Genomic DNA, 27,022 nt, shown 5'->3' on the forward strand with positions numbered 1-27,022 from the left:
GACCCAGGGAGGTTGAGGCGGACTTGGGGGTGAGATTAGGAGGAGAACAACACCCTCAGCATTCCATGCTCCAGCTAAGAGCAGGTGAACCAACGAGACCCAAGAGAGCCCAGCCAGCATGCCAAGAGAGATGCAGGCAGCCTTGTTGGCATAGAAACCAGAGTCTAACTCGGTTTCCTGGAAGCTCGACCTTACAGTCGCTTCTGGGAGCTGAGGCTTCCCATGGGGGAGGAAGGAACCCTGGGATCTCTCTGTCCAGGCTACAGCATGCCCTCTCTTCTCATTTGAGTTGTTCCCTCTTTGTGAAAGGCACAAGATGACCACGAGCCCTGACTGGCCTTCTGTGAGCACAGGGGATGTCACACAGTCCGCAGAATGGCCACTGAGAAGAGCCAGGGGGATTCGTTACCCAGCCTGATAAAAGGATGGGCCCAGGTTTAGACTATCTAGGTAGTAAGTGAAATTTGGCCCAGCTCTCGGGGAGGCAGAGGCAGGCGGATCGCTGTGGGCTCAAGGCCAACCTGGTCTACAAAGAGAGTTCAGGACAGCCAAAGGAGAAATCCTATATTGGAAAAAAAAAATAGAGTGAAATTTGGTTTGGGGCAGACACATTCTAAATGTGGTGGGAAGCCTGAAGCTCAGGGAACAAAAGCCTGCGTCAGACCCAGTATGTCAGCCATATTTACTCCTGCACCAAGCAGCCTTTGTTAATGAACATTGCTATTTTCAGCCTCCCCATCTGAAGAGATGACCTTGCTCACAGCTGCTAGGTTACAACCCAGCATGCTGCAAGCCTTTGCTCATCAAAACACGGGTCCACCACTCCACACAAACGCGTTTCATTGGCTTCTGCCCTCACCTGAGACTCACTGACTGTGCCACATGGAGCACCAAGCCTGTGGTCTATCACTCTAGAACTCAACTAGACTTTTCCCATGCAAGCAAGAGGACCTGCGTCAAAGCCCCCAAGGCCACAGGAAAGCTGGGTGTGGTGAAGCATGCTCGTAATCCCTGCACCCGGGAGGCAGAGACAGGAGGATGGTGCTGAAGGTGAGAGCTCCAGGCCAAGAACACATCTTGTCTCAAAAAACAACATCTCAGGTTGACTTCTAGCCTCCACATGGCTGAGCACACACATGCTGAACATGCACATGCACGTGCGCGCAGACACACACACACACACACACACACACACACACACACACACACACACACACAACGGAACTGAAGGAATCCCTCAGTGTGAGAGTACTTGCTCAAGGGCTAGAGACTAATAACCTCATATGACAATATAAAAAGCATCCATCCCAGGGCTGGAGAGATGGCTCAGAGGTCAAGAGCACTAACTGCTTTTCCTGAGGACCTAGGTTCAATTCCCAGCACCCACATCGCAGCTCGCAACTGTCTGTAACTCCAAGATCTGTCACTCTCACATAGACATACATGCAGGTAAAACACCAATGCATATAAAATATAAATAAAATAAAAATTTACAAAGGCGAATCCACCCCAGTGATGTTATAGATAGCACAGTGTAGGAAGACAAAAATGGTGCAGCTGTGACCGCTTAAGGCAGTACATTTGACCTGCTTTGCTTGGAGATGATCCCAGTTTAAAGAAGAAAGCAAGTAAGTAATTCCTATAGAAGTCGGCTGAGTGGTTACTTCTAGGCAGGAGGAGAAAATGGGGTCAGTAGGAAGACAGTGCTCTTGGCCAGCCATGCCCTTTGCTGCTGGTTGTTCTGCATAGTGGTCACCCAGGCACATTGTATGACTCCTGTAAGTTGTACTTTTCCATATTTTCTATTTTCCAAGGTTTGTTTTTATTTTATAATTATGTGTGTGAGTGTGGGCACGTGTGTGGGCATGTGCATGTAGGAATCATGCCCATGGGGGCCAGAAGAGAGTGTCAGACGACGGCCTGCAGCTGGGGTCGCAGGTGGATGTGATCCACCCTTTTTGCTGGTGTTGGGAACTGAACTTGGGTCTTCTGCAAGAGCAGTGTACACTCTTACCAGCTCTCGTGTTTTCTAGTCTTAAGTTTTTTGAAGAATAAATAATCACCAGAGAACTAGGGCTGTAGCAGTGGCAGAACGCTTGCCTAGCATGTGCAAGGCCCCACACTGCAAAAGTAATCAGCTAATTAGCCACTCCATGGAGGGAGAGCTAACAATTTCCTGGCCTTTCTAGTAGTGTTTTTTCTTTCCTTTGGCAGGTGAGCGTGTAGTGTGCATGAGTGTTTTCATGTGTGGGTGCACATGTGTGCAGCTTTGTGTGCACAAGACTAATGTTGCGACCTCTTCCTCGGCTCCCCGCCTTGTTCACTGAGGCATGGGCTTTCATTTGAAGGCGGAGTTTTCCAGTCTAGCTGGTCCAGCTCACCAGTGTGCCCTTTAGACCCCTCCCCCAGTTCTGGGTTTATGGGTGGGTCACATCCACCTGGCATTTTTGTGGGTTCTCAGGGGGCAAACCCTAATCCTCATGCTTATGTGGGAAGTGCTCTACCCACCAGACTGCTGCCTCAACACTGAGCTATATTTTGATGCAGATAAGAAATATATCTTCCATAACCTGGAAGTCTCTAGAACATTAGAATATGAAAAAATAGTATGTAGGGTATTAAGGGGAAAAGAATTTGATGAGGAATTATAAAAGTACTGTTTTCTGAACAGAACATTAGTTCTTATAGAAGTGGGAACCAGCCATACATCATATTCTCAGGGGAAAAAAATACAAAAAGAAAATGAAGTAAAAGTAAAGATTGAGTACAGGAAAGAGAGTGAGCAGAGAAGCCTGTATAACTCAGGGTCTGACCACTGTGAGCACAGCTGGGGGACCAACATGGCTAGAAGCACATGGTGTTAAAAGTCAAACAGACACCAACTGGCTTCCTCAGGTGAGAGGTTAAGTGGGTGTGAGGGAAGCAGGAAAGAAATAAAGTAGTAAGTCTTTCATTATTTGGTAAAGAATATATATATATATATTTTTTCAAGTAAGACTAGTAACAAAATAAATGCAGAGACGCAACTTCTTTGATTCCAAGAACAAGGAAGCCTTAGGCTGCATTTAGGGGGAAAAAAGTGAGAAAATTAGTCTGCAATTTTTTAATGTAAAGTAAACATTTTAGAACAATAAATCTGCCATGTACAACAAATTAATATTAATTTTATTATTATTATTAATATTGACTAGAAATCCAATTCTGTTGTTTCAAAATAGAGAAGAGCAAAGGTACAGCTAGCTCAGCACCAGTGTATGTACTGAACATGGATGAGGCCCCAGGGCTCACCGCTGAGCATGGAGGAAAACACAAAAGGCAAAAAATCAATATGACATGGAAGAGTCAGATGCGCTGGCTCACACCTGTCATCCAGCACTCAGAAGGCTAAAGTGGGAGGCGTGCTAGCTCAGAGCCAGCCTGAGCTAACAACACTGAAACAACCCCAAAAATGACATGGAAGAAGAAAGATTTAAAATTTACAATAATGAGCCCCATACTGGGGAGATAAGTTTTTAAAGGAAGGGTCTTGTTTTCATTATCACACAGTAAAATTTAAGACAGAACAAAGCATACAAGGGAACAAGATCACTTGGGATAAAGATTCAGCCTACAATGAAGATATGGGAATCCCAAGTTCTGGGTCAAGAAGCATATGTCCCGGGAGCTGTCCCAGACTTAGTCCTGAAAGACCCCTTCCAGGAAACCCCAGGGTGGGCAGCCAGTGCCTCACATAGCACCCCAGACTGGATAGCCAGTGCGCCGCACAGCACCCCATGCTGGGAGGCCAGTGCCCCACACAGCACCCCACGCTGGGCGGCCAGTGCCCCACACAGCACCCCACGCTGGGCGGCCAGGGCCCCGCATAGCACCCCACGCTGGGTGGCCAGGGCCCCGCACAGCACCCCATGCTGGGCAGCCAGGGCCCCGCACAGCACAATACCAGCAATGTTTGTTGACACCTCTGGGTGTTTTGTTCAGGATGACCCACTAGCCTACTGTCTCAGTGAGTTCTGCATCCAGATTCAACCAACCTCACACTAAAAATATTTTGTTTAAAAGAACTAGGACCAGAGAAACGGCACAATGGTTAAGAGCACTTGATTTTATGGAGGACGCAGGTTTGGTTCCCAGCACCCACATATTAGGCAGCTCATACCTTCTTTAACTCCGGCTCCAGGGAATCTAAAGCCCTCTTCTGGCCTCCCAGGGCACTTGCATACATATGGTGCACATAAACTCATGTAGACACACACACACACACACATAAATAAATAATTAAAAATTGTGCCCCTGCCATGTGGCCCAATTGTCTTGCTCTGGGTGCAGATTCAAAGGAAATAGCCCTGTCATGTCCATTATATCAAAAAGCCACCTTGTACACTCACCTACAAAACTCAGAAAAGCCCTGTGTGTTCTCTCTCACGTGCCTTATGTGGATGTCTTCATTTCTTTTTTCTTCTGTCTCTCTTTTTTTTTTTGTATTGGGATGGCGGCTTATGTGGCCCACACTGGCCTCAGTCTAGACTGACTATATAGTGAAATGCTGCTCTGATCCCTCGGCCTCCATCTGCCCAGTGCTGGGACTATAGTCATGTCCCTGCCACTCCATACCCGGTTCCCGCAGTGCTGACAATCAAACACAGGGCTCCATGCATGCTAGGCGAGGACTCCGTCAGCTGAGTCACTTCCCCTGGCCCGGGTGCCTCTTCAAAAAGACAATGGAACTGTGCAATAGTGACTTTCAGAGGCTGGAATGCGTGAATTAGAGAGGGTTAGGAGGAGGTTAGAAAGCAGGTTCTGGTTTCCATGGCACCATGAGGAGATGACAGCTTGCAATAACCTATTCCAAGTGCACAAGCAGTTAAAAGGTAGGGCCTGGGAGGCTGCAAACGTGTGGTCAGGAGAGGGTGGAAACATTACTTGCTTCTGTTTTGCCAGAACCCATCATAGACACGTGGGAATGCCATATCGAGCCCACAAAGATGCACGCTAGTGCATGGTGGTCAAAATCAAAAGGCATCTCAGGAGCCAAACACACAAACTATCTTGATTGACTGGTGACTCACTCCATGTAAGGACAAGACACTGCACCATAACGCATAACTTAATCTAACTGAAATAATGACTTTTTAAAAAAAAAACTAGAGAGATAAGAATAAGACTGTCAATAGATTAATTTTAATTGATACCACTGAACTTTGCTCGTTCTTTGCAGTTCGTTCAATGCCTTCTGCAAGCCATTCCCAGGGGACTCACCTGAGAATCGAGGCCAGGGTAGGTGGCCTTTCTTGCCATTCCATGGATACCATCCAAGTGTGAGGGACTTGGGTGCGGTGGTTGAAGACGGAAGTCATGTTTGGTGCTACGGCCCTAAAATTCTTTCAGGCTACTTCTTCAGGCAGGTCAAATACCAGCACTGCAATTTCCTTTAGAGATTCAGAATTGTACCTCAACCATGCCAGCTGCGCCCCGGAACACAGTCCAGAAAGCGTCAATAGGAAAGAGATCCCTCACGAGGGGAAACAACTCTTCCTGGGGACCACGAAGCCCAGCTGAACGTTGATGCCTTCAGTAACATGGACCTTGAATGTGTGTGTTCTTGTAATATGTAAGTCACTAAAATGCCAACAGGGCCAGCAAGATGGCCCGATGGGTAAGGGCACTTGCCAAGCAACAAGCGTGATGATCTGAATTCCACCCTTGGGCCCACGTGCTGGAAAAGAAGAACTAAGTCCTTCAGTTGTTCTCTGACCTAGACATGCACACCGTGCACACACCACATACACAAACACACGGACACACTAAACATGTGTAATAAAAACGCTAATGCCAAACAAGCCAGGTGTGATCACTCATGATAATCCCCGCATTTCAGGAGCTGAAGCAGGAGGATTGCCATGAGTTTGAGATCATCCTGCCGCTGCCCATGTCAATGAGTTTCAGGCAGCCTAGGGCACGATGTGGGGGAACTGTGCCTCAAAAATAAATAAATAATCCAAACAATACAATAATTAAATTTTAAACAGCCCCACATACAATCTGGTTTACTAAAACAAGGAATAGAGTCTTGGTAAAAATGAAAACACTATTCTGATTTTAACAATGGAAAAGTGGGCGCGGTGACTCAAGCCTGTGACCTCAGATCACAGAAGGGCTGTTTGAGGCCAACCTGGGCCACACAGTGATTCCAGGCCAGCATCAGGTATGAGCTAGTGCTATGAAATGTCTCAAAATACGAAACAATGGAAAAATGATGTCTCGGGCCATTTTTCACCTCCCTGTCATTTTCTGCACTTGACTTTGACAACAGTACTACAGACATGGCTCACAGCACGCCTGCAAAACAATGCTAATAGCCCCAGAACACACAGCCACTTGAAGATAATCAGATATAATTTAAAATTCTGCCACCAAGCCACCCCTGGAGTGCCTACATAAACAGGTTGCTGTTTCATTTTACAGTAATCAAAATAGTCACTGCCTAATGTCTAAGGAGTGTCGGTCTGTGTCCCAAGACTTCCCTGTGTAAAGCCCATCAGTTCTTAGGAAAGCGAGATGGTGTGCTTAGTCTCTTGTTGCCACCTGAGGGTTCTAGAAAACAGAGAGGCAGATTAACTGCCCCAAACTGTCACAGCTAGTAAGCACAAGCACTGACTGGGTGGCTGGCTCCACTTCACTATTGCATCCACTTGCCTGGATGTAAGGTACTTAATCGGAGCCCGTCCATTGCAGTAATGGAAATCTAGTCCAGTCATGCAAGAGTCAACAGGTGCGCCTTCTACATCACACTTCTACTGTGGCAGCTGCTACTAACAAATAGCTCCAAGTCGTCCATGGGGAAGCGCATTTGGCTTGACCCTCTCATTCCTTACCAGTCCTCTAAGCCTGGCCAACCACTGCCCTGTGCAGACCAGCCTCTTTCTCCCCGGTGTGCTCTATTCAAACTCCCCTCTGTTCACTCACGCTGTGACGGACTCATCAGGCCTATACCCTGCTCTAACGGGGCGATGAAGAACCAAAGTCCAGCCCCAGACAATCTGGAACACATTTTTCATATTTAATTAGCCAAGATTATCAGTAGGGTAAAGTGACTCACTTTAGAGAACAAACAGGTCCCTGGAAATGTATATAACCTCAGAACACCAGGGGACGTGAGAGACTGTGAGGTCTGACCAAGCCTACAAAACCCACTGTGTGCCTGACGAGGAGAGAGGGAGCCTCGCCCCACATGCTATGTCTGAGAATAGGGTCTTCTGGTCCTGGAATACAGGGACTTCTCTGCTCCCTGCTTCTCTTTACAAGCTGTCCTGTTTTATATTCCAGATGAGTGATGTTTTGTGTTTTTTTCCCCCCTAGGACAATGCTTATCACAACTGGCAATGATGCATTTGAGAGATTCCTTTGTGACTGTGCGTTTGCCATGAAATGCTACCAGGGTGGAGTCCATGGCCACCTCTGTCACCTCTTTGTTTCCAGAACTTCTTACCAAACCAGGTGTCTAGTAGCTTCTTATAAATTTTCACTGAATAAACAATGAGTAGATATGTTTACAAATAAAACACAGACATGTGGGTTGGTCAGCTACCTTCCCCAAGTTTCTGGTAGATTCCTCAGCTGCCTTTAATTCTATCCTGTTTCCTCTTTTCTACACTAGGACACCTTGTTATATTTTTATGAATCCCTGGAAATTGTCTCAAATCCCTTGTGAAACAAGGTAGGCATTAAACAAATATACTTTCCAATGTCACATATGTTTAAAATCTTAACATAAATCCTCTGCCAACACACACACACACACACACACACTTGACCATCTGTATAAAAAGAGCTGCAGTTTATCTGAGCCTTGTGGTGCAAGCCTGACATCCTGTCACTCAGAAAACTGAGGCAGGAGGATGATGAGTTTGAGGCCAGCATAGGATATATATTGAGAACTTATCAAACAAAAATTTTAAGAAGCTGAGCTTTGCTATCTCCAACAATATAATAATGTTTAAAGTGAGTTCTACCCCATGCCCAGGACCTGTGAACATAGCAGCATCCACACACAGGTCAATAATGTATGGGACAAGCCCTGCTAGTCAGTGATTTGATGGACAAAAAAGAACATGGGGTTTCCATGAAACTGTCGTAGATTTTGGATCAAAGATTGATTAGCCTGTAGGTTTTCAAAACGTGTGTGCTGCCTTCACAGTGACAAGCACCTTAGGTAGGGAGGAGAGAGAGTGCTAGGCAAGGTCTGTCCGCTTTACACAATAAAGCACTGAAGGCAAACACGCTGGGCTGGGGGTGCAGCTCAGTGGCAGAGCACCTGCTCACTGTGCTCAACGGGCTCCGTCCCCAACACCACCAAGTAATATTTTGAAAAGAGAAAAAATATCCCATAATCCAGCCTCCTATCTCCAAACAACAATTTCTGGCACAGTATCCTCGTGACAGTGGGAAGGGGCACTGCAAGTCTGACATTTCGGTTGCTTTCCACGTCCATATTCAGTTCAGACGCCTTTACTCCAAGTGTTGGCTGGGTATTCTTTCCGTAAGGGAAATATAACTTTTAAATGCAGTTACCTCTCACGGCACAAGTTAAACACATGACAGTCCCAAGCAGCCCTAGCGCAGTGAAAGGAGCTGAGCCACTCTCTCTCCGTGCCAGCTCTTCCTCCTGTTAGTCAGAAATCTCCACACAGAAACCAGAGATTTGATTTCTATGATTTATAACTCATTCGAGACACTTAGCTCTTGATGACAAACTGCCAGAGGAGAGGTGGGAATGAAGAAGGGGGTGGTAATGATCTGTGAGCCGTAAAGACAATTTTTTAAAAGAATTTGACAGTGTGGGTGAGACTTGAATTTTTTTTTTTTTAATGTTTATCTATTCACTTTTGGCAGGGGATGGAGATGGAGGATAGAAAAGAAAGCAGCCTGAAAAGCCAGACAATAGGCCAGTTCCGGGCCTGACTGGCATCCTAAAGCAGCCTGCCCTGCCCTGCCCTCCCTTCCCCCAACACCTGGCTGCCTGTGGTTGTGGTTTCAAAACAAGTACTGGACACCCCCCCCCCCACCCTCCTGGACCCTGGACCCAGAGTGGCCTCTTCTCTGCTTCTCCCTGGGGTGCAGGAGAGGAGAGGAGGCACGGAGAAAGAAAAGATGGGCACTACAGATGAGCTAGCTGATAACACATCCTCAGGGACAGCAGCCGCCCCAAATCCTCCTCCAAAGCTTTGAGACAACGTAAATACTCAACCCCTGGGTGCGTCCCCCCCTCCCCCCGCGCCGGTGTCTCGTCCTCCCGCATCTGCCCTGCAGCCCCTTTGCACTCAGCCAGGCTGGAGAATCTTGTGAATCTGGACCCCAGCGCGCTCAGCTGGGCAAGCGCACATCCCTCGTGGATCCCACAGGGCGGCGGCCCGGGAGGCCCTCTGAGAAGGCTAAAGCAGCAGGCATCACGGACCCAGGAATGCCCCCATGTCCTTGTGCAGGCCCATCTCCACAGCTCAGTGTGACAGATCCGCATAGCCGCAGGTGTACCCAGGCAGCTGCGCTCTTGCGCGGGCGCAGCCACTCCCAGGCTGAAGCTGAGCTCGCCGTCATTCTGCAGCTCAGGCACCCTGGGGGATCCGCCTGCGTGAGCCCACCCTGTTCCCTTGGTGCCCTACCTCGCATGCGGCGATCTCGCATCCATCCCCAGATGCCCCCAGCACGACTGGGCGGCGCTCCTCCGCTGTAGGACCTGCTTCCTTGGCGCACAGCTACTCTGCTGCGTGGCGCTTCCCGCGCATCCCGCAGCTCGGGACAAAGGCCCTAGATCCTCGTCCCCGTGGCCGGCGCTGCAGTCAGAGTCAAGTCCAGAGCCCGCGGGAGGCTGGAAGATGTGTGAGCTCCCGGCAGTGCGTGCTGACAAAGGGCCGGGCGAGTGCGCAGCGCCCCCTCCAGAGCCCGGCTCGCTGCAGCGTCCCCGCCCGCGCCCTGCAGCAGCCTGGGTCCAAGGCAGGGCCAGCACCTCAGGAGACGCCCCAGCAAGACATACTGCACTCTTGAGTTTAGAAAGGTCTTACAATCGGGATATGTTTTATTTTTATTTAGTGTCTCAGACATCTTGCCTTTGGGAGGTAACTTTCAGTGTTGCTAACTAGTGACAATTGGATGACTGAATTCCAAACAAGAGATTGCTCCTGATTGTAGTTCTTCAACTAGGGTGGGGACTCACTTCTGCAACCTATACTGCCTCTGCCTCCTCTGGCCCCTTGTACCTCCCCTATCCTCTCCTCCCTAGAGAGACCCCAGTGGCTGAGTGGGGAGCTACCTTCAGACCTGCCACTACGGGCCAGGCATGTGACCTGAATCTAATGTATCTGTCCCATGAGCCTTTTCTAAGGCTTGTGGCAGGATTCTTTAAGGCCTACCCCTTGGACCATAGGATGCTGCAAGCAGTCAAGACCTTATACCTCTACCCTGCTTCCTCCTCCCTCCTCCCCCTCCCCCTCCCCACCACCAAATGTTAGCCACTCCCAGAGTTCTACGTTCCTGTCAGCTTCCAGAACAGCCACTGGCCACTGATGTCAAACCAGACTAGGGCAGCCCTGCTCTTCTGGCACTCCTGATAGCAGCTTTCTAGATTCCAACACAGGTGGGCAAGACTCAAATCTCTGAAAGTGGCCCAGGAATGGACATCTGTGTACATGTTCGTGTGTGTGTGTGTGTGTGTGTGTGTGTGTGTGTGTGTGTGTGTGTGTGTGTACGTGAAAGCATAGAGGCCAGAAGTTGACCTCTGGTGTTTTCTATCACATTCCATTTTATTTTACGGCATCTTTAATTGAGTTTGGAAATTGCTGTATGCTGCCTGCCACGCTTGGCTCTTACACTGGTGCTGCGGGTCAGAACTCAGGTGCTTATGCTTGCTCCACAAGCGTCTTTACCTACCTACTGTCCCGTGAGCTTTGACACAGTCTAGAGCAGTGGTTCTCAACCTTCCTAATGCTGCCACCCTTTAACATGCTTCTTCATGTTGTGGTGACCCCCCAACCATAATATTAATCATCTTGTTGCTACTTCACAGCTGTAATTTTGTCACTGTGATGAATCATAATGTAAATATCTGACATGTGACTCCCCCTCCCCCCCGCCCCCGTGGGGGTTACAACCACAGTTTGAGAGCCACTGGTCTAGAGTCATCTAAGAGGAAAGTCTCAATTGAAGGACTGCCCAGATTAGATGGGCCTTGGGGGACGTCTGTGGGGCGACTATCTTGAATGCTAATTGGTGTGGAAGGCCCAGCCCGCTCCAGGCAGCACAACCCCTTGGGCAGATGGTCCTGGCCTATACAAGAAAGCCAGCTAAGTATGAGCCTGAACGAACCAGGCGGCAACACTTCTCCGTGGCTCTCCTTCAAGTTCTTGCTTGGCTTCCTCGCCTGACTTTCCTCATAGGTTGTGATCTGGAAGTGTAGTTCAAATAAACCCTTTGCACCCCAAGTTGCTTTTGGGCATGGTGCTTGTCATAGCAATACACTGAAACAGAACATTCGCCAAGCTATGTCCCCTGCCCACAGATATCTTAAACAAGTACTCTGGCGATTTCTTTGCAAACAGGCTTGTGAGAGCTCCCGTTCTAGGGCTAGGACTGCAGCCAGGTGGTAGGGTATATGCTTGATATATATGAGGCCCCAGGTTCCAGTACTCATAGTAAAGAGGAGGGGCAGGTGGGCGGGGACTTTATTGACACAAACAGCCTCTCAAGCAGAGCTGCGACTGATGTGGAAATGTGCAACGTGGAAAGACCCACCACAACCCCGGAAGAGCCCGAAGCCATGCGGCTCAGATGGCAGGACCCCTGTTCCTCTCTGGTCCTCCCTAACCCCACATACGTCCCTGACCCTCACAGCTCTTCCTCCTCCACACCCTTTCATGCGTTTCCATGTCTTCCTCGGATGCAGTCATAGACTCTCTCTGACAACCTGACAGCAGGACAAGCCATCAGGCTGAGCTCTGCCCTCTCTGGTACCTCGCCCAAAGCTCTGCAACCAAATATGAAGTATCATTCCCTGTCAGAACTCCAGGGAATCTGGGAGCCCCTTCTTAGAACTCCATGATATGGTAGGTAAGGCAGACTCCCTTTCTAAACAGAACCTGAGGGAGGAACCAGAGACCATTTCCTAAATCCTCCCACGCCAGCCCTGTTACACTGAAAGTTCTCTTTTTCAGGCACTGGTCTTCCAAACTAACAGCAGCAGACCATCCTTGGCTCGCAGCACTGTCTGAAGGCTTAATGCAACGTCTTCCTCAGACCTCAGAAAAACTCCAGGAAATATTATCATCCTCCTCACTGGGGAAACTGAGGCAGAGTAGCTAGGTAACTTATCCAAGACCACACAGCTAATACATGGCAGAGCCAGCCGGGGTTCTAGGTCAAGCTGGTGACGGCCTCTGCTTCCCAGAGAGAACAAAAGCGGGTTGCCTGAAACAGAACTAGAGGCTGGCTGTGGTAGCTCCACCTGTAATCCAAGCACTCAGGAGGCTGAGGCAGGAAGATTGTTTGAACCCACACATTCCAGTTGCACAGCAAGGGCGAGGCCACACTGTGCGACTCCACACCCTCTCCCACAGGCAGAGCCAGAACAAAGTGGAGACTAGCTCTCCTCAAGCCACGCAGAAGGTAACCCTCCTTCCAACCCACCACAGCATTGTCAAAACAGGGAAAAAATGCACCCGTTTTCTCCTAAGGCTTGGGGGCTTGTTCACGTGTCTCGTGGAAGCAGGAATTACTTCAGCGCTGCATTAGCAGGCTGTGAGATCTCCACTGATGTCCTTGGGTGTTTTCACTCCCTCAATTCCGAGCTCATGTTGAAACCCACACATGTAGAAATGGTGGTGGTGGTGCTGCTGCTGGCTGACACAGAGCACCAGGAAAGCCCAACAGTGCCTGGCCCTCCTTGACCAGGGACAGAAGAGCTCTGAATACCCTAGGTCAGACCTGGATATTACAACTAGGTAACCCCCCCAGGGGACAGATTCATTTTTAAAGCTTGATTTTCTGACAGATTTGCAGTAAGATAGTTTCTCAGCTTCACGTCTTTTGGGCGTCTCTGTCAGCAGTAGCTGTAGGGAGAGGAGACGGCAAGCGGCAGGCGCCCCCTGCTTTGTTATAGAGCTTCTAAGATGGCCTCAAGGATCCCTATCCTTCTGGGATCCACCCTGAGTCACTGACAGGACTGATTTACCTCTCACTGACCTCTTCAGCTAAAGTACTACTGGGATGCTGTCTGTCTTAGAGTTTCTATTGCTGTGACAAAGCACCTGGACCAAAATGCAAGTTGGAGAGAAAAGGTTCTATTTGACTTACACTTCCATATTACCATCGATTATTGAAGGAAGTCAGGACAGGAACTCACACAGGACAGGAAGCTGGAGTCAGGAGCTGATGCAGAAGCCATGGAGGGGTGCCACTTAGTAACCTGCTCCTCATGGCTTGCTCAGTGTGCTTTCTATAGAACCCAGGACTGCCAGCCCAGGGATGGCACCACCCACCATGACCTGGGCCCTCATCCACCAATCGCTAGTTGACTAGCTGGCTGACGTAGAGCAGCACCTGGGGAGGCAGAGGCAGCTGGACCTCTGCTGAGTTCAAGGTCTACAAAGCGAGTCCAGAGCAGCCAATGCTACACAGAGAAATCCTATCTTGAAAAACAAAGCAAAACAAGTCACTAATTGAGAAAATGCCTTATAGCTGGATCTCATGGAGGCATTTCCTCAACTGAGGCTCCTTCCTCTCTGATGACTCTAGCATGTGTCAAATTGACGCACAAAATCAACCAATACACTATCTTAGGGTTTCTATTGCTGTGATAAAACACTTTGACCAAAAAACAACTTGAGAAGGAAAGGGTTTGTTTCATCTCAGAATTTGTAGTCCATCATCCAGGGGCATCAGGGCAGGAGCTTGAAGCAGGAACCAGTGCAGAGGCCACGGAGGAGTGCTGCTTACTGGTTGGCTCCTCATGGCTTGCTCAGCCTGCTTTCTTATACCACCCAAGACCACCTGCCCGGAGGTGACACCACCCCCACTGGACTCATTAATCTTCCCATATCACTCATTAATCAAGAAAATGGCCCACAGGCCAATCTGGTAGGGGCATTCTCTCAAGCAAGGGTCCCTTTTTCCAAAGGATTCTAACTTGTGTCAAGTTGTCAAAAGACCAGCAGTACAGATACCACCTGTGGTTCCGGTCACACAGTCTTCTCTTGTGGCAGACTCTCTTGGTTGCCTTCCTATCGTGAGTGCTTTTGTAGAATAGGCCTATTGGGGAGGCCTTCATGGCGAGAAGCTGAGGGCTACCTCAGCCAGTCACTACACAGAAGCAGAAACCCTTGACCCAAAAGCTCCAGCGGAAATTACTTCTGCCAATAGCCATGCATGTATAAAGTCAGATCCCTTCCCAGTGGAGCCTTCACACGAGACTTGTCCCTGCCTAACACTGTGAGGCCCCCAAAACAGTACACCAGGTGACACCACATGCACATAAGTCCTGGACCCACAGGAACTGCAAGGAATTGAACATGTTGCTCCAAGTGTGACAGCTTGCCACAAGCCTGGGAACAGATAACCACTGCGGCATTCACATCCACCGTCCTCCAACTTGGTGTCTAGCAGCCTCCTCCAGGGCAAGCTGGGGTCGCTGAAGGGTTAGCAACCTGGGATCAGCTTCTCACGCCTATGGATTGGAAAGTCCCCAAGAGGGACCTTCTACACTGTCTCCTAGTCACCTGCTCGGCAGGAGTCTCTTCCCCAGGTCTCTCCTGTTCCACTGTGCTTTCTGAGCTCGTCCCAGCTTACGCTCGGACACAACTACCCGCTATAGCAGTGTTGAAGGTGGGCATTTTCCTGAGATACAATATCAATAGTTTCAGAAACTGAGTCTGAATATGATTTGGAGCCATGTATACTGTGAGATTCTTGGCAAACGGCAGCAAGGCAGCTGCCACACTACCATCAACATGTTGCCAACCTTCACTCACCAGGAACCCTGTAAAAAAGTCTCTCCCAAACCTTGAAATCAACCCAGTTCCTACTTATACCAGGTACATGGCTTCTCATGGCTCAGGCCCCCCCACTCCCACCCCTGCACCCAGTAAAGCAGGTGGCTTTAGTCCCCAGGGAGCCTGTTCCAGCCCCAGAAGCTAGAAATGCTACCCCTGCCCCTGCCTCAGCAGATGCTCACACACTTCATTCTGGACCCTGCATCCCAGGAATGTTGCTGATCTCGCACAGCCCTTTCTGCCTCTAAATCCCCCCTAAATGCCATCGCTGCCGGCCCTGGGAATTCCACCCCACAGACGCTAACTGAAGGCAAGAAGAGCAGGTTCTCCTTGTGTGAAGCAAGGCTGGGAGGCCACAGCGTACACCCAGAGCCCTCTGGAAGAATACTTCAGGCTAGAGAGCCTTGAGAGCCACCAGCAAGTGTGCTCAGTCAGGGTACCCAGGCAGTATTCTGGAACTTTATGTGGTCACCCCTTTGAATAACCAGGGCTGAACCCTTCTAAGAATCCTGTGGTTAAATACAAGCTAGCTTTAGGAGGTGACTCAGTAGGTAAGAGGACTTGCTTTGCAAACATGAGGACTTGATTTAGAGTCCTCTAAATTTTCTCTTGGAACTGGGAACGTGCTCAGTGGTCGCAGCACTGGATGCTCTCCCAGAGGACCTGGGTTCAGTTCCCAGAGCCCACATGGTGATTCAGAACCACATGTAACTCCAGGAGGACCAATGCCTTCTTACGGTCTCCACAGGCGCTGCATGCACATACATAACATGGAGGCAAACAGTCACACACAGTAAAAATAAACCCCTCCTGCAAGTCCACAGTAGAGGACAATTCCTGTTGTCCTGTAGGAGTGGATGGGCATGACTGAGCCTGAAAGAAAGGGAAGAGCGCCCCCTGCTGGGCGTTCCCCACCTTTATGCACCCAGCATTATGGGGTGGAGAGACAGGAAGACTCTTGGAAGCTCACAGTGCAGTGCCTGCCTACCCTGCACAAAGTGCCTCATAAGCTGGAGGTGATGGCACAAATCTGTAGTGCTGGTGTGCTGGTGGTGAAGGAAGGCTATCAGAAGTTTAAGGCCGGCCAACCTGGGCTGCATGAGATCCTACCCACAAATACCTCTTTTAGATGTCAGTGGGTAAGAAATTCTTAAGAAAATGAATAAAATCCTAGAATATGGCTCAGAAAAATAGTGCTACTTACAAGCTGACTCAGAAGTCATCCCTGACGGGATCCACAAGCCCAGTGGATCAAAATCTCAAATACGGAGCATTTTCTTTGTTCACAGAAGTGGCCTGCTCTTGATTAGCTAAAAAGACCAAACAGTGCTGGACGTGATGGCATGCATCTGAAATCTCAGAACTCAAGAGGCTGAGACAGGAGGACCATGAGCCTAGGGCCAGCCTGGGCTACACTGCAAGACCTTATCTCAAACCAACCAAACAAAAACCAAACCAAAGAATCAGAAAAAAAGAATCTTGTTCCTTTTTCTGAAGAGAAGTCAGGAGCTGTTATCCTTAGAAAACAAGGACCTCATTCGTATACACTTGCCTCAGTGCTGCTGAGCCAATACCCAGAGCCCTATCTGACCCAGGCCCGAACTAGAAGAACGGTACATAATCAGGAAGATGCCGGTGTGACCCCCACCTAGCGAGGGCTAGTGAGAACTGAGCACGAGTGGAGTCTGTCTCCTTGGTGCCCTGTATTCACCAACACTCACACCTGGGGAGCACCGTGCTTGTCAGCTTAGGAAGGTGGGGAACGCCCAGCAGGGGGCGCTCTTCCCTTTCTTTCAGGCTCAGTCATGCCCATCCACTCCTACAGGACAACAGGAATTGTCCCCTACCGTGGACTTGCAGGAGGGGGTTTATTTTTACTGTGTGTGACTGTTTGCCTCCATGTTATGTATGTGCATGCAGCGCCTGTGGAGACCGTAAGAAGGCATTGGTCCTCCTGGAGTTACATGTGGTTCTGAATCACCATGTGGGCTCTGGGAACTGAACCCAGGTCCTCTGGGAGAGCATCCAGTGCTGTGACACTGAGCACGTTCCCAGTTCCGAGAGAAAGTTTTTGTTTTTATTGTTGTTTGTTTGTTTGTTTTTTTCACACGGTGTACTAGGAACACCTAAGCTAAGCAAGGATTTGGGAAATCTTTAGAAAGCCAACCAGAATGGAAGCCATGCCAGCTGGGTAGACAGGAGGCCTAGGGCACCCTGAAAGCAGAGCTTCCTGTGTGTTGGTGGAGGAAGCAAAGGCCATGTTAAGTGGATACCAACCTGCCAAGGACTGTGCCAGACACATTACCCCACCTGAATCTCCCCGATAGTCTATCTACAAGATAGATACAATTATTATTTCTGTTCTACATGGAGAGCAACTAGGGAGGGGGGAGAGGTTCAGTAGCTCAGGCAAGGTCACGCAGCTAGCGAACGACAAGCGTTTGAATCTCAGCCTCCAGGCTTACTTTCCCTGCCATTTCACCATTTCCCAGGACACCCACTCCACCTCTGCTTCTCAGTGGACAGGCAGCATGCTGATGACAGTAGGCTTGGCTCAGTCAACGGCAGCCTTTCTTGTTTCAGCAATATTTGCTACAGGGCATGGATTAAATGGTCTATAGCACAGACAAAAACTGACACAAACACCTGGGGAGAAACAACCAACTAATATCACCTAAAGAGACATGGTAAGCTATATATTTCTTTTTCTGGAGGCCATAAAAAAAAAATCTAGAAAGCCTTTCAATATGGCAAATAAGAGCATGAAAGAAATAAGCTACAGGGGCTGGAAAGGTGGCTCAGCAGTTAAAAAGTGTTTGCCCCTTTTCCAGAGGTCCGGAGTTCAGGTTTCAGCACTCACTTCGGACAACTAACAGCTGCCTGTAATACTAGCTCAAGGATATCTAGCGCCCTCTTCTGGTCTCAATGGGTACTGCACACATAGGTGTGTATACTTGTACGTACACACACACACACACACACACACACACACACACACACACCTTTAACAAAAGAAGAAACAAACCTTCAGTATGGGCTGCGTGGCTCCCCATGTGCCTACTGATTAATTGGGGAACACAATCATCTCCAGGCAATCAAACTTCTTTCCCATGTCATCTCATTTTAATCATATCTTACATGAAAAATACCCATCTCAGTAATGCTTTTTTTTTTTTTTTAGCTTTTCAGTTTATACATGACTATTTTAGAAGTAATCTTTCATCAGACTCCTGATGAATGAAGTAACTCCTAGTCACAGGTGCCGTGCTCTGATGACAGGTGTACAGTGGCTCACTATGGCCACCAAATGCCCAGGGCTCCTCTTCTTTCTTCAAGCCACTTGCACAGCTGGTAGGCTGGGTAGCATTTCCCAAGAGCTCTCTAGCCGAGGACACATGAGGGTCAGAGGGTCTGCTACTGTGTATCTGCTCCTCGGGGCCTTGTTTCTAGAGACCACAGTGATTGCCAAACAGTATAGCACATCAGTCAGAAATATTAAAAATTTAAAATCAGCATATTCTAAACTCCTAAACTCTGAAGGTTTCACTTCATGCATAAGAATAATGCTCAAGCTGAGAGAAGAGGCCCATCAGGCCGGGCTGTTTTCTAACCTCTGGGGCTATGCAGCGGCAAAGTGCATTTAGCACCATGTGTGGGCAGTGCCCATGCTTTGTAAGGAGCACAAAACACAGCACTTCAGTTACGCAGTTGCCACACAAGGGAGGGTTAGTCTTGTTGGTGTACGCCTGTTTTATCCCAGCACGGCAAAGGCCGAGGCAGAAGAATCACATAAGGCCAGTCTTCCTCAAAACAAGGCAAAACATGAAACCACACACACACCAGTAAAAATTACGACAGCTGCCTGCGTGTGCGTGTCTTAGGACGTCAACTGCTGTATGATAAAGTGCCACAGTCAAAGGCAGCTGAGGGAGGGAAGAGTCTGGAACTCTCACGTCACACTCTATCACCTAGGGCGCTGAGGGCAGAAGCTGAATCAGAAGCTGGAGAATCATTGCCCAAGTGGCTCCATCGTCCTTCTCTGCCCCTGGGAATGCTTACCTAGGAGGGGGGAACAGTCAGCGCGCCTCGCAGTGGTCTGGGCCCTCCTACACCAGTCACCGCTCAAGAAAACGCCCCACAGACTTGCCTACGGTCCGATCTTATGGAAGCATTGTCTTAAATGATAGTCCTGCCTCTCAGATGACGCCATCTTGTTTCATTGACAAAAAAGCTAACCAATGCAGTGCACAAACACTATCACTCTGCTCCCACCATTGTGGCCAAGAGAAAAGCCCACTCCCACGGTGTCAAAGCATCCTCCTTCCCAGCAGATGCCTGAGTAGGACTTGTGGACACGCCCCCCCCACCCCCGCAAAAAAAAAAAAAGTCTTCCCCACTAAAACCTTCTACTTCGACTACACTTAAGCTTCTAGAAGTTTCATCCTATCTACAAATCTCCTTCTTCTGCACCTAGAAAATGCCTCTACTTGATCTGCCTGCTTTCTTTAGTCCTTTGGCCCCTTTTGCCCATCCTCAAGCTGCCAGGATAGATTGACTTGATGTTTGCTTAAACCCAAATAACTTCCTGACAGTGCCCCCTCCACCTTTCAAGAGCTGACTCTTCCCACCTTCCAGGCACTGGGCCTGGCGTCTCCCCCACTGTAGCCTCATAGTACCTTCAATGCCCCGCATCCCCATGTGCCTTCCACAGCGACAGATCTACACCCAGGCCTGCCCATGAAACAGACCTGCTGCTTACAGGGTGCTGTGGCGTGGATGACCCTTCTGATATTACTGACATTCTGGTGCCTCATGGTTTAGAAAGCATGGGTCAGCAGATGCTCACACAGCCTCTTGTGTCCTGTCTGGTGGCCAATCTGGCAGGAAACAGCCACCACAGAGAGCTTTGATGGGAACTTCTCCTGGTGCTCCAGCTATCAGGGTCCTTAAAGATCCAGCAGTTGGTAAGCGGATGTCTTAGCCAGTGTCAGGGAGGCCACAGATAGGTGACCAGGCCTGGGTTCAAAGCCAGCTGCGACACTTCTTGTGATCTATATTTTTGTATTATGTTTTTTGGTTGTGTTTGTTTTTTTTTTTTTTCAGTTGGTTGGTTTTTGGTTTTTGGTTTTGGTTTTTGTTTTTCGAGACAGCGTTTTCCTGTGTAACTTTGGATGTGCTGGACTCGCTTTGTAGAGCAGGCTGGCCTCGAACCAGGCACCTGCCTCTGCCTCCTGAGTCCTGGGATTAAAGGCATGTGCCACCACGCCTGGCCAGTGATCTATATTTTTATTTGCTCCAAGTGTGGATCAAATAAAACAAATGTTGACTGTTTTCTGTAAATTGCCTAGCATGGCACCTGGCATGTAGAAATGGCTCAGAAAATAGTGGCCACCTCTGTTCTAATTTACTTTTTTTTTTGAGAGAAGATCTTCCTCTATAGTATAGAAAGGCTTTGAACTTATAGCAGTGCCTCTGCTCCAGTCTTCCAGGTATAAGACCTCACAGCCCTTTACTTTAAATTCTTAAATATTTACCTCCGAGGCCTTTGCTCCTTCCAGAACACAGCCAAGCACCTGTATGTATTCCGTTGCACCTTTAAGGATGTCAACTTTACTGGGCTTCCTGTTCTGTGGTAGAAATGGCACCAAAGCCTTCAGCTTGGCAAAGCCTCGGTTGAGATTTTTTATCTAGAAAACAAAGACACAGGGTACACTGATACATTAACTTGCACAGACATTTCCCCAAACCACAAAAGAGGGTGGCGAGGGTGCACCACTCTTTAAATGAAAGTTCAAAAATACAGCAGCCACAGTATCCAAATCAACAAAATCAGAAATGAAAAGGGAGACATAACAACAGACACTGAAGAAATACAAAGAGTCATAAGATCCTACACTCCGAAGGCATATATGCCACAAAATTTGAAAATCTAAGGGAAATGGATGATTTTCTTGATCAATTTCACTTGCCAAAATTGAGTGAAGAACATATAAACAAGCTAAATAGTCCCATTTCCCCTACAGAAATAGAAGCAATCATTGATAGTCTCCCAACCAAAAAAAGCCCAGGGCCAGATGGTTTCAATGCAGAATTCTACTAGTAATGCTGATACTCTTCAAGTGACTCCAAAAGATAGAAATGGAGGGGACATTACCAAATTCATTCTATGAGACCATAGTAACATTGATACCTAAACCTCACAAAGGCCCAACAAAGAAAGAGAATTTCAGACCAATTTCTTTTATGAACATTGATGCAAAAATACTAAATAAAATACTTGCAAAACGAATACAAGAACACATCAAAGATATCATTCACCATGACCAGGTAGGCTTCATTCCAGGCATGCAGGGATGGTTTAATATATGGAAATCCATCAATGTAATCCACCATATAAACAAACTGAAAATAAAAAACCACATGATCATCTCCTTAGATGCAGAGAAAGCATTTGATAAAATCCAACACCCATTCATGTTTAAAGTTTTGGAGAGATTGGGGATACAAGGCACTTTCCTCAACATAATAAAGGCTATATACAGCAAGCCAATAGCCAAAATCAAAGTAAATGGTGAGATACTCAAGGAAATTCCTCTAAAATCAGGAACAAGGCAAGGCTGCCCACTCTCTCCATATCTCTTCAATATAGTACTCGAAGTTCTAGCCAGAGCAATAAAACAACAAAAGGAGATCAACGGTATCCAAATGGGAAAGGAGGAAGTCAAACTATCCCTATTTGCAGATGATATGATAGTGTACATAAGTGACCCTCAAAATTCCACCAGAGAACTACTACAGCTGATAAACACCTTCAGCAAATTGGCTGGATACAAAATTAATTTTAAAAAGTCTGTAGCCTTCCTATACACAAATGACAAGCTTGCAGAGGAGGAAATTAGGAAAATCACATCCTTCACATTAGTCACAAGCAATATAAAATATTTAAGAGTTACTCTAACCAAGCAAGTGAAGGACTTGTTTGAAAAAATTTTCAAAACTCTGAAGAAAGAGATTGAAGACGACATGAGAAGATGGAATGATCTTCCTTGCTCATAGATCAGGAAAATTAACATAGTAAAAATGGCCATCTTACCAAAAGCAATCTACAGATTCAATGCAATCCATATCAAAACACCTACACAATTTTTTAAAGACATTGAAAGTTCAATCCTGAACTTCATATGGAAAAACAAAAACCCAGAATAGCTAAAACAATCTTGTATAATGAAAGATCCTCCGGAGGAATCTCCATACCTGATCTCAAGATGTACTATAAAGCAACAGTAATTAAAACAGCATGGTACTGGCACAGCAACAGGATGGTTGATCAGTGGAATCGAATCGAAGACCCAGATATGAATCCACACACACATGGTCACTTGATTTTTGACAAAGAAGCCAAATCTATTCAATGGAAAAAGGATAGCATCCTCAACAAATGGTGCTGGTCTAACTGGATGCCTATGTGTAAAAACATGCAACTGGACCCAAATTTGTCACCTTGCACAAAACTCAACTCCAAGTGGATCAAAGACCAACATAAAAACAGAGAGACTAGCCGGGCGTGGTGGCGCACACCTTTAATCCCAGCACTTGGGAGGCAGAGGCAGGCGGATCGCTGTGAGTTCGAGGCCAGCCTGGTCTACAAAGTGAGTCCAGGATGGCCAAGGCTACACAGAGAAACCCTGTCTCGAAAAAAAAAAAAAAACCAAACCAGAGAGACTAAGTCAGTTAGAAGAAAAAGTGGGGAAGAGCCTGGAACACATTGGCACAGTAAACAACTTCCTGAACAGAACACCAACAGCCCAGGCCTTAATGTCAACAATTAATAAATGGGATCTCATGAGGCTGAGAAGCTTCTGTAAGGCAGGAGACACTGTCAAGAGGACAAAGCGACAGTCTACAGACTGGGAAAAGATCTTCACCAACCCTACATGTGACAGAGGTCTAATATCCAAAATATATAAAGAACTCAAGAAATTAAACACCACCAAACCAAATAACCCAATTGAGAAATGGGGCTTGGAACTAAACAAGAGAATTCTCAACAGAGGAATATCAAATGGCTGAGAAATACTTAAAGAAATGTTCAACCTCCTTAGTCATCAGGGAAATGCAAATCAAAACAACTCTGAGATTCCATATTACACCCTTCAAATGGCTAAGATCAAAAATTCAAGCAACACCACATGCTAGCGAGGATGTGGAGAGAGAGGAACACTTCTTCATTGCTGGTGGGAATGCAAACTAGTACAGCCACTTTGGAAATCTATCTGGCACTATCTCAGAAAACTGGGAATAGGGCTTCCTCAAGACCCAGCTATTCCACTCCTTGGAATATACCCAGAAGATGCTCCAGCACACAACAAGAAAATTTGCTCAACCATGTTCATAGCAGCCTTATTCATAATAGCCAGATCATGGAAACAGCCTAAGTGTCTATCAGTAGAAGAATGGATAAAGAAACTGTGGTACATATACACTATGGAATACTACTCAGCTATTAAAAACAAGGAATTCCCGAAATTTGTGGACAAATGGATTGAGCTAGAAATGATCATAATGAGTGAGTTAATCCAGAAGCAGAGTCAAATGGTATATACTCACTTATATCTGCATACTAGCCCAAGGAGCATGTCCCATGAAAGTCTCTACTTACCAGGAAACTGGGACAGAGGGGAGGACATCCTATTGGGACTCTAGATGAGCATGGGAGAATAGTAAAGTAGAAGGATCCAGAGGGTCCTAGAAACCTACAAGAAGAACATTATGATAGGCAGATTTGGGCCCAGGGGTCCCGCTCAAACCCCTGGCCCCTTGGCACCAGCCAAGGACAATACAGGCTGTAAACTTCAAACCCCTACCCAGATCTAGCCAATGGACAGGACATTCTCCACAGTGGAGTGGAGAGTGGGGTATGACTTTCACATGTACTCTGGTGCCTCATATTTGACCATGTCCCCTGGAGGGGGAGACCTGGTGGCACTCAGAGGAAGGATAGCAGGCTACCAAGAAGAGACTTGATACCCTATGAGCATATACAGGGGGAGGAGATCCCCCTCAGTCACAGTCATAGGGGAGGGGAGTAAGGGGAAAAAGGGAGGGAGGGAGGAATGGGAGGATACAAGGGATGGGATAACCATTGAGATGTAATAAGAATAAATTAATAAAATAAAATTAAAAAAAATAAAAATAGCTTTGTGAAAAAAAATACAGCAGCCGTGCCAGGCATGGTGGCACACACGTTTAATCCCAGCACTCACTCAGGAGGCAAAGGCAGGCGGATCGCTGTGAGTTCGAGGCCAGCCTGGTCTACAAAGTGAGTCTAGGACAGCCAAGGCTACACAGAGAGACCCTGTCTCTAAAAAACAAAAAACAAAACACGCAGCAGCCTTGAAATCACACTGAGGCTCTTTTTCTAGTGTCTACTGGCAAAAGCATTCATTCTTCTCCATTCTTAGCTTTCCCCTAACTACTGTTAAGTCTTCTGCCTGATGTGCTTCTTTCCCTATGGCATTCCTGGGCGTTCATTTGTGAGGGGCTTGGCAGACAGGTTTAGGAACAAGAACTAGGCCTAATGATGCACTTCACTCTGCCTCCTCAGTTCCTGCTTCAGAGTCACCTTTGCCAGACCCAAAGGTGAGCCAAAGGAGCAGGGACCTTGACTTCTTTGAGGCCAAATTTTAACTGAGCTACTAAAACCTACCAGCAGATGCCACTCTAACCACAGCTCACCATAAATCCCAGCTCCCTATGGGGAAGATTATGAGCCATTATTATTATTATTATTATTATTTTTTTTTTTTTTTTACTTACAGAGTGGGGTGTACCGGAGAGATGGCTCCATGGGTAAAAATGGTTGCCTGCTTGCCACAAAGCCTGATAGCCTGACTTTGATACTCAAATCCCATTTAAGATTAAAGGAGAGGGCCGGGCAGGGTGGCACACACCTTTAATCCCATCACTCGGGAGGCAGAGGCAGGTGGATCGCTGTGAGTTCGAGGCCAGCCTGGTCTACAAAGCAAGTCTAGGACAGCTAAGGTTACACAGGGAAATCCTGTCTCAAAAAGAAAAAAAAAAAAAGATTGAAGGAGAGAACCCACTCCTCTGATCTCCACATTTCACACAGCGCTTCCCCCATAAGAACAACAAACAAACAAACAAACAACCTTCAAGTAACTTCCTTGAGGGCTGGAGAGATGGTTCTGCGATCAAGACAGTGTATTGCTCTTGCAGAAGACCTGAGTTCAGTTTCCAGCACTCACACCATTACAGTTGTTTCTAACTCCAGCTCCAGGGCTCTCTCCCAGCCCCTGCACTCAGGTGCACATATTCGCATGAGACACTCACATACACATAATTTAAAATAATTTTAAAAATAAATAACTTGGACTGGAGAGGTGTCTTAGCAGTTAAGAGCGCCTGTCGGTCTCTAGTCCGAGTCTCAGGGACTCTGACCCCTCCCTTCTGACTTCCTCGGGTACCAGGTTCATGCACAATGCACATACACCTATGCAGGCAAAATGCTCACAAAATATAAACAGATGAATTTTTACATTAAAAAAAAATAATAAGTAACAGTAACTTCCACAAGAGGTCCCCCACTCACTCTTTATTTGAGGTCAGGGTGGACTAGGCAGGAAAAGGACTCAGAGGACCCCTTTAGTCCCCAAACTGCACCTACAGATGTGAAGGCGAGGAGCAGCTCCCATTCACTGTTTATAAAGCATCTGCCCCGGTGCCCGGTCTGATGTTGGCAAGGGACTCCCCTGTCCTCCTCTGTCCCCGCTGGGCCTGCACTATTCCGGAGGGATAGCAGGTGAGACAGCCATTCCTATGGCCCTTAACACACAGCAGCGTGCAGGTACCGTGTAACAAGGCCACTGGGGAGACAGACCAAGCCTTGAAAAGACGAAGTTACACAGGAGGGCGGGGAGGGGGGGCGGGGGGCGGGGGGGGGGCAAAGGTTGAGCAGCCTTTAGCATGGCAGTGGGAGTATGGTGGCCCTGGACCCTCACCCGCTCACGCTCTTTGGCGTTAGCCACGCGCCTGCGCTCCAGCACCAGATGCAGGTCGTCTGTGGTGGAGTAGCCGCCCGACGGCAGCCGCTTGAGCCTACAGATGGCAGCGAGGCGGGGAAGGGGCCCCAGCTGGACCTGCAGCAGCTCCTCCAGCACCTCGGCCTGCGGGGTAGCCAGGAAGGGCTCTGCGAAGGCGGGTGCCGCGTCCATGGTGACACATCAAGACCTCCGAAGGGCGAGAGGGCCTTGCACCTGCTGCGCCTCAGGGGCTCCACGCCTAGGAAGGCAGGGAGGCACGCGGAAGGCACGTGAGGGTGGGGCGGGCGCGCAGAGGCCCATGGGCAAGGGCCTTACCCCTGGCACACTTAGCACTTGGGAATGAAAGGCGGGTCGCGGTGGGGGCGGAGCCTTGGGTGGGAGGGGCTTGTAGAGGGCGTGGCCACTCACCACCCACCCTCAACCCCAACCCCCTCCCCGTGAGAGCATAAAGTGGAGGGTAATGATCAAAAGGCCTTACACCTCCTTGAGCTGGGCGAGGGTGGGGCTGCAGGGACCAGGTGGAGGGTGAAAAGCCCCTTAGGAGGCCATGATGAAAAGGTCTTAGACTCTGGCCCACAAGGCCTGAATGCGGCCAGGAAAGGACGGGGCTGGCACGTAGAAGTCTGCAATCAAACAAAGGGCCTTAGACAACTGAGCCTGGAAATTTAGCTCTGAATCCCCTCCCTGGAGTCTACCTGGTAGAAGGCAAGAATCGACTCCCAAGAATTCTCTCACTGCCACTCAAGCGCTGAGGCGCGTGCACTCGCACGCGTACACACATAGGTAAAATAAATAAAGAAAAAAAAAGGCCCATTGTCTGCCACGCGCTTCCTGCGTGGAAGAGCAAGGGTGAGCGACAGAGCCCATTGAAGGCCATGGTCTACCACTGGCCTTATACCTGGTTCACTAAGGAGCGCCAGGCAGGGCTCA

At 48.2% G+C, this 27,022-nt stretch overlaps 2 protein-coding genes across 3 annotated transcripts in view; both read right to left on the reverse strand.

Moving 5' to 3' along the window:
* Nucleotides 1-9,904, reverse strand: part of ADD2 (adducin 2) — a 100,984-nt gene extending 91,080 nt beyond the window's left edge. Inside the window, exon 1 of one of the 2 annotated variants that reach the window (XM_084765945.1) lies at nt 9,657-9,904. The gene's annotated coding sequence lies outside the window, so the exon portion shown is untranslated. Of the gene's footprint in view, nt 1-5,256; nt 5,278-9,656 lie in introns of those variants that run through there. The other variant, XM_084765947.1, reaches the window with a different exon arrangement.
* Nucleotides 1-26,399, reverse strand: part of FIGLA (folliculogenesis specific bHLH transcription factor) — a 41,894-nt gene extending 15,495 nt beyond the window's left edge. The window contains exons 1-2 of the mRNA XM_084765949.1: nt 26,051-26,399; nt 20,567-20,719 (exon numbers count right to left, since the gene is read on the reverse strand). Of these exons, the coding sequence (XP_084622075.1) occupies nt 20,567-20,719; nt 26,051-26,263 (366 nt within the window). The 5' untranslated portion in view covers nt 26,264-26,399. The remainder of the gene's footprint in view (nt 1-20,566; nt 20,720-26,050) is intronic.
* Nucleotides 26,400-27,022: the final 623 nt, after the last annotated feature.

This window comes from Acomys minous, assembly GCF_964271855.1.
Source record: "Acomys minous genome assembly, chromosome: 17".
In the NCBI taxonomy this organism is placed as follows: Eukaryota; Metazoa; Chordata; class Mammalia; order Rodentia; family Muridae; genus Acomys; species Acomys minous.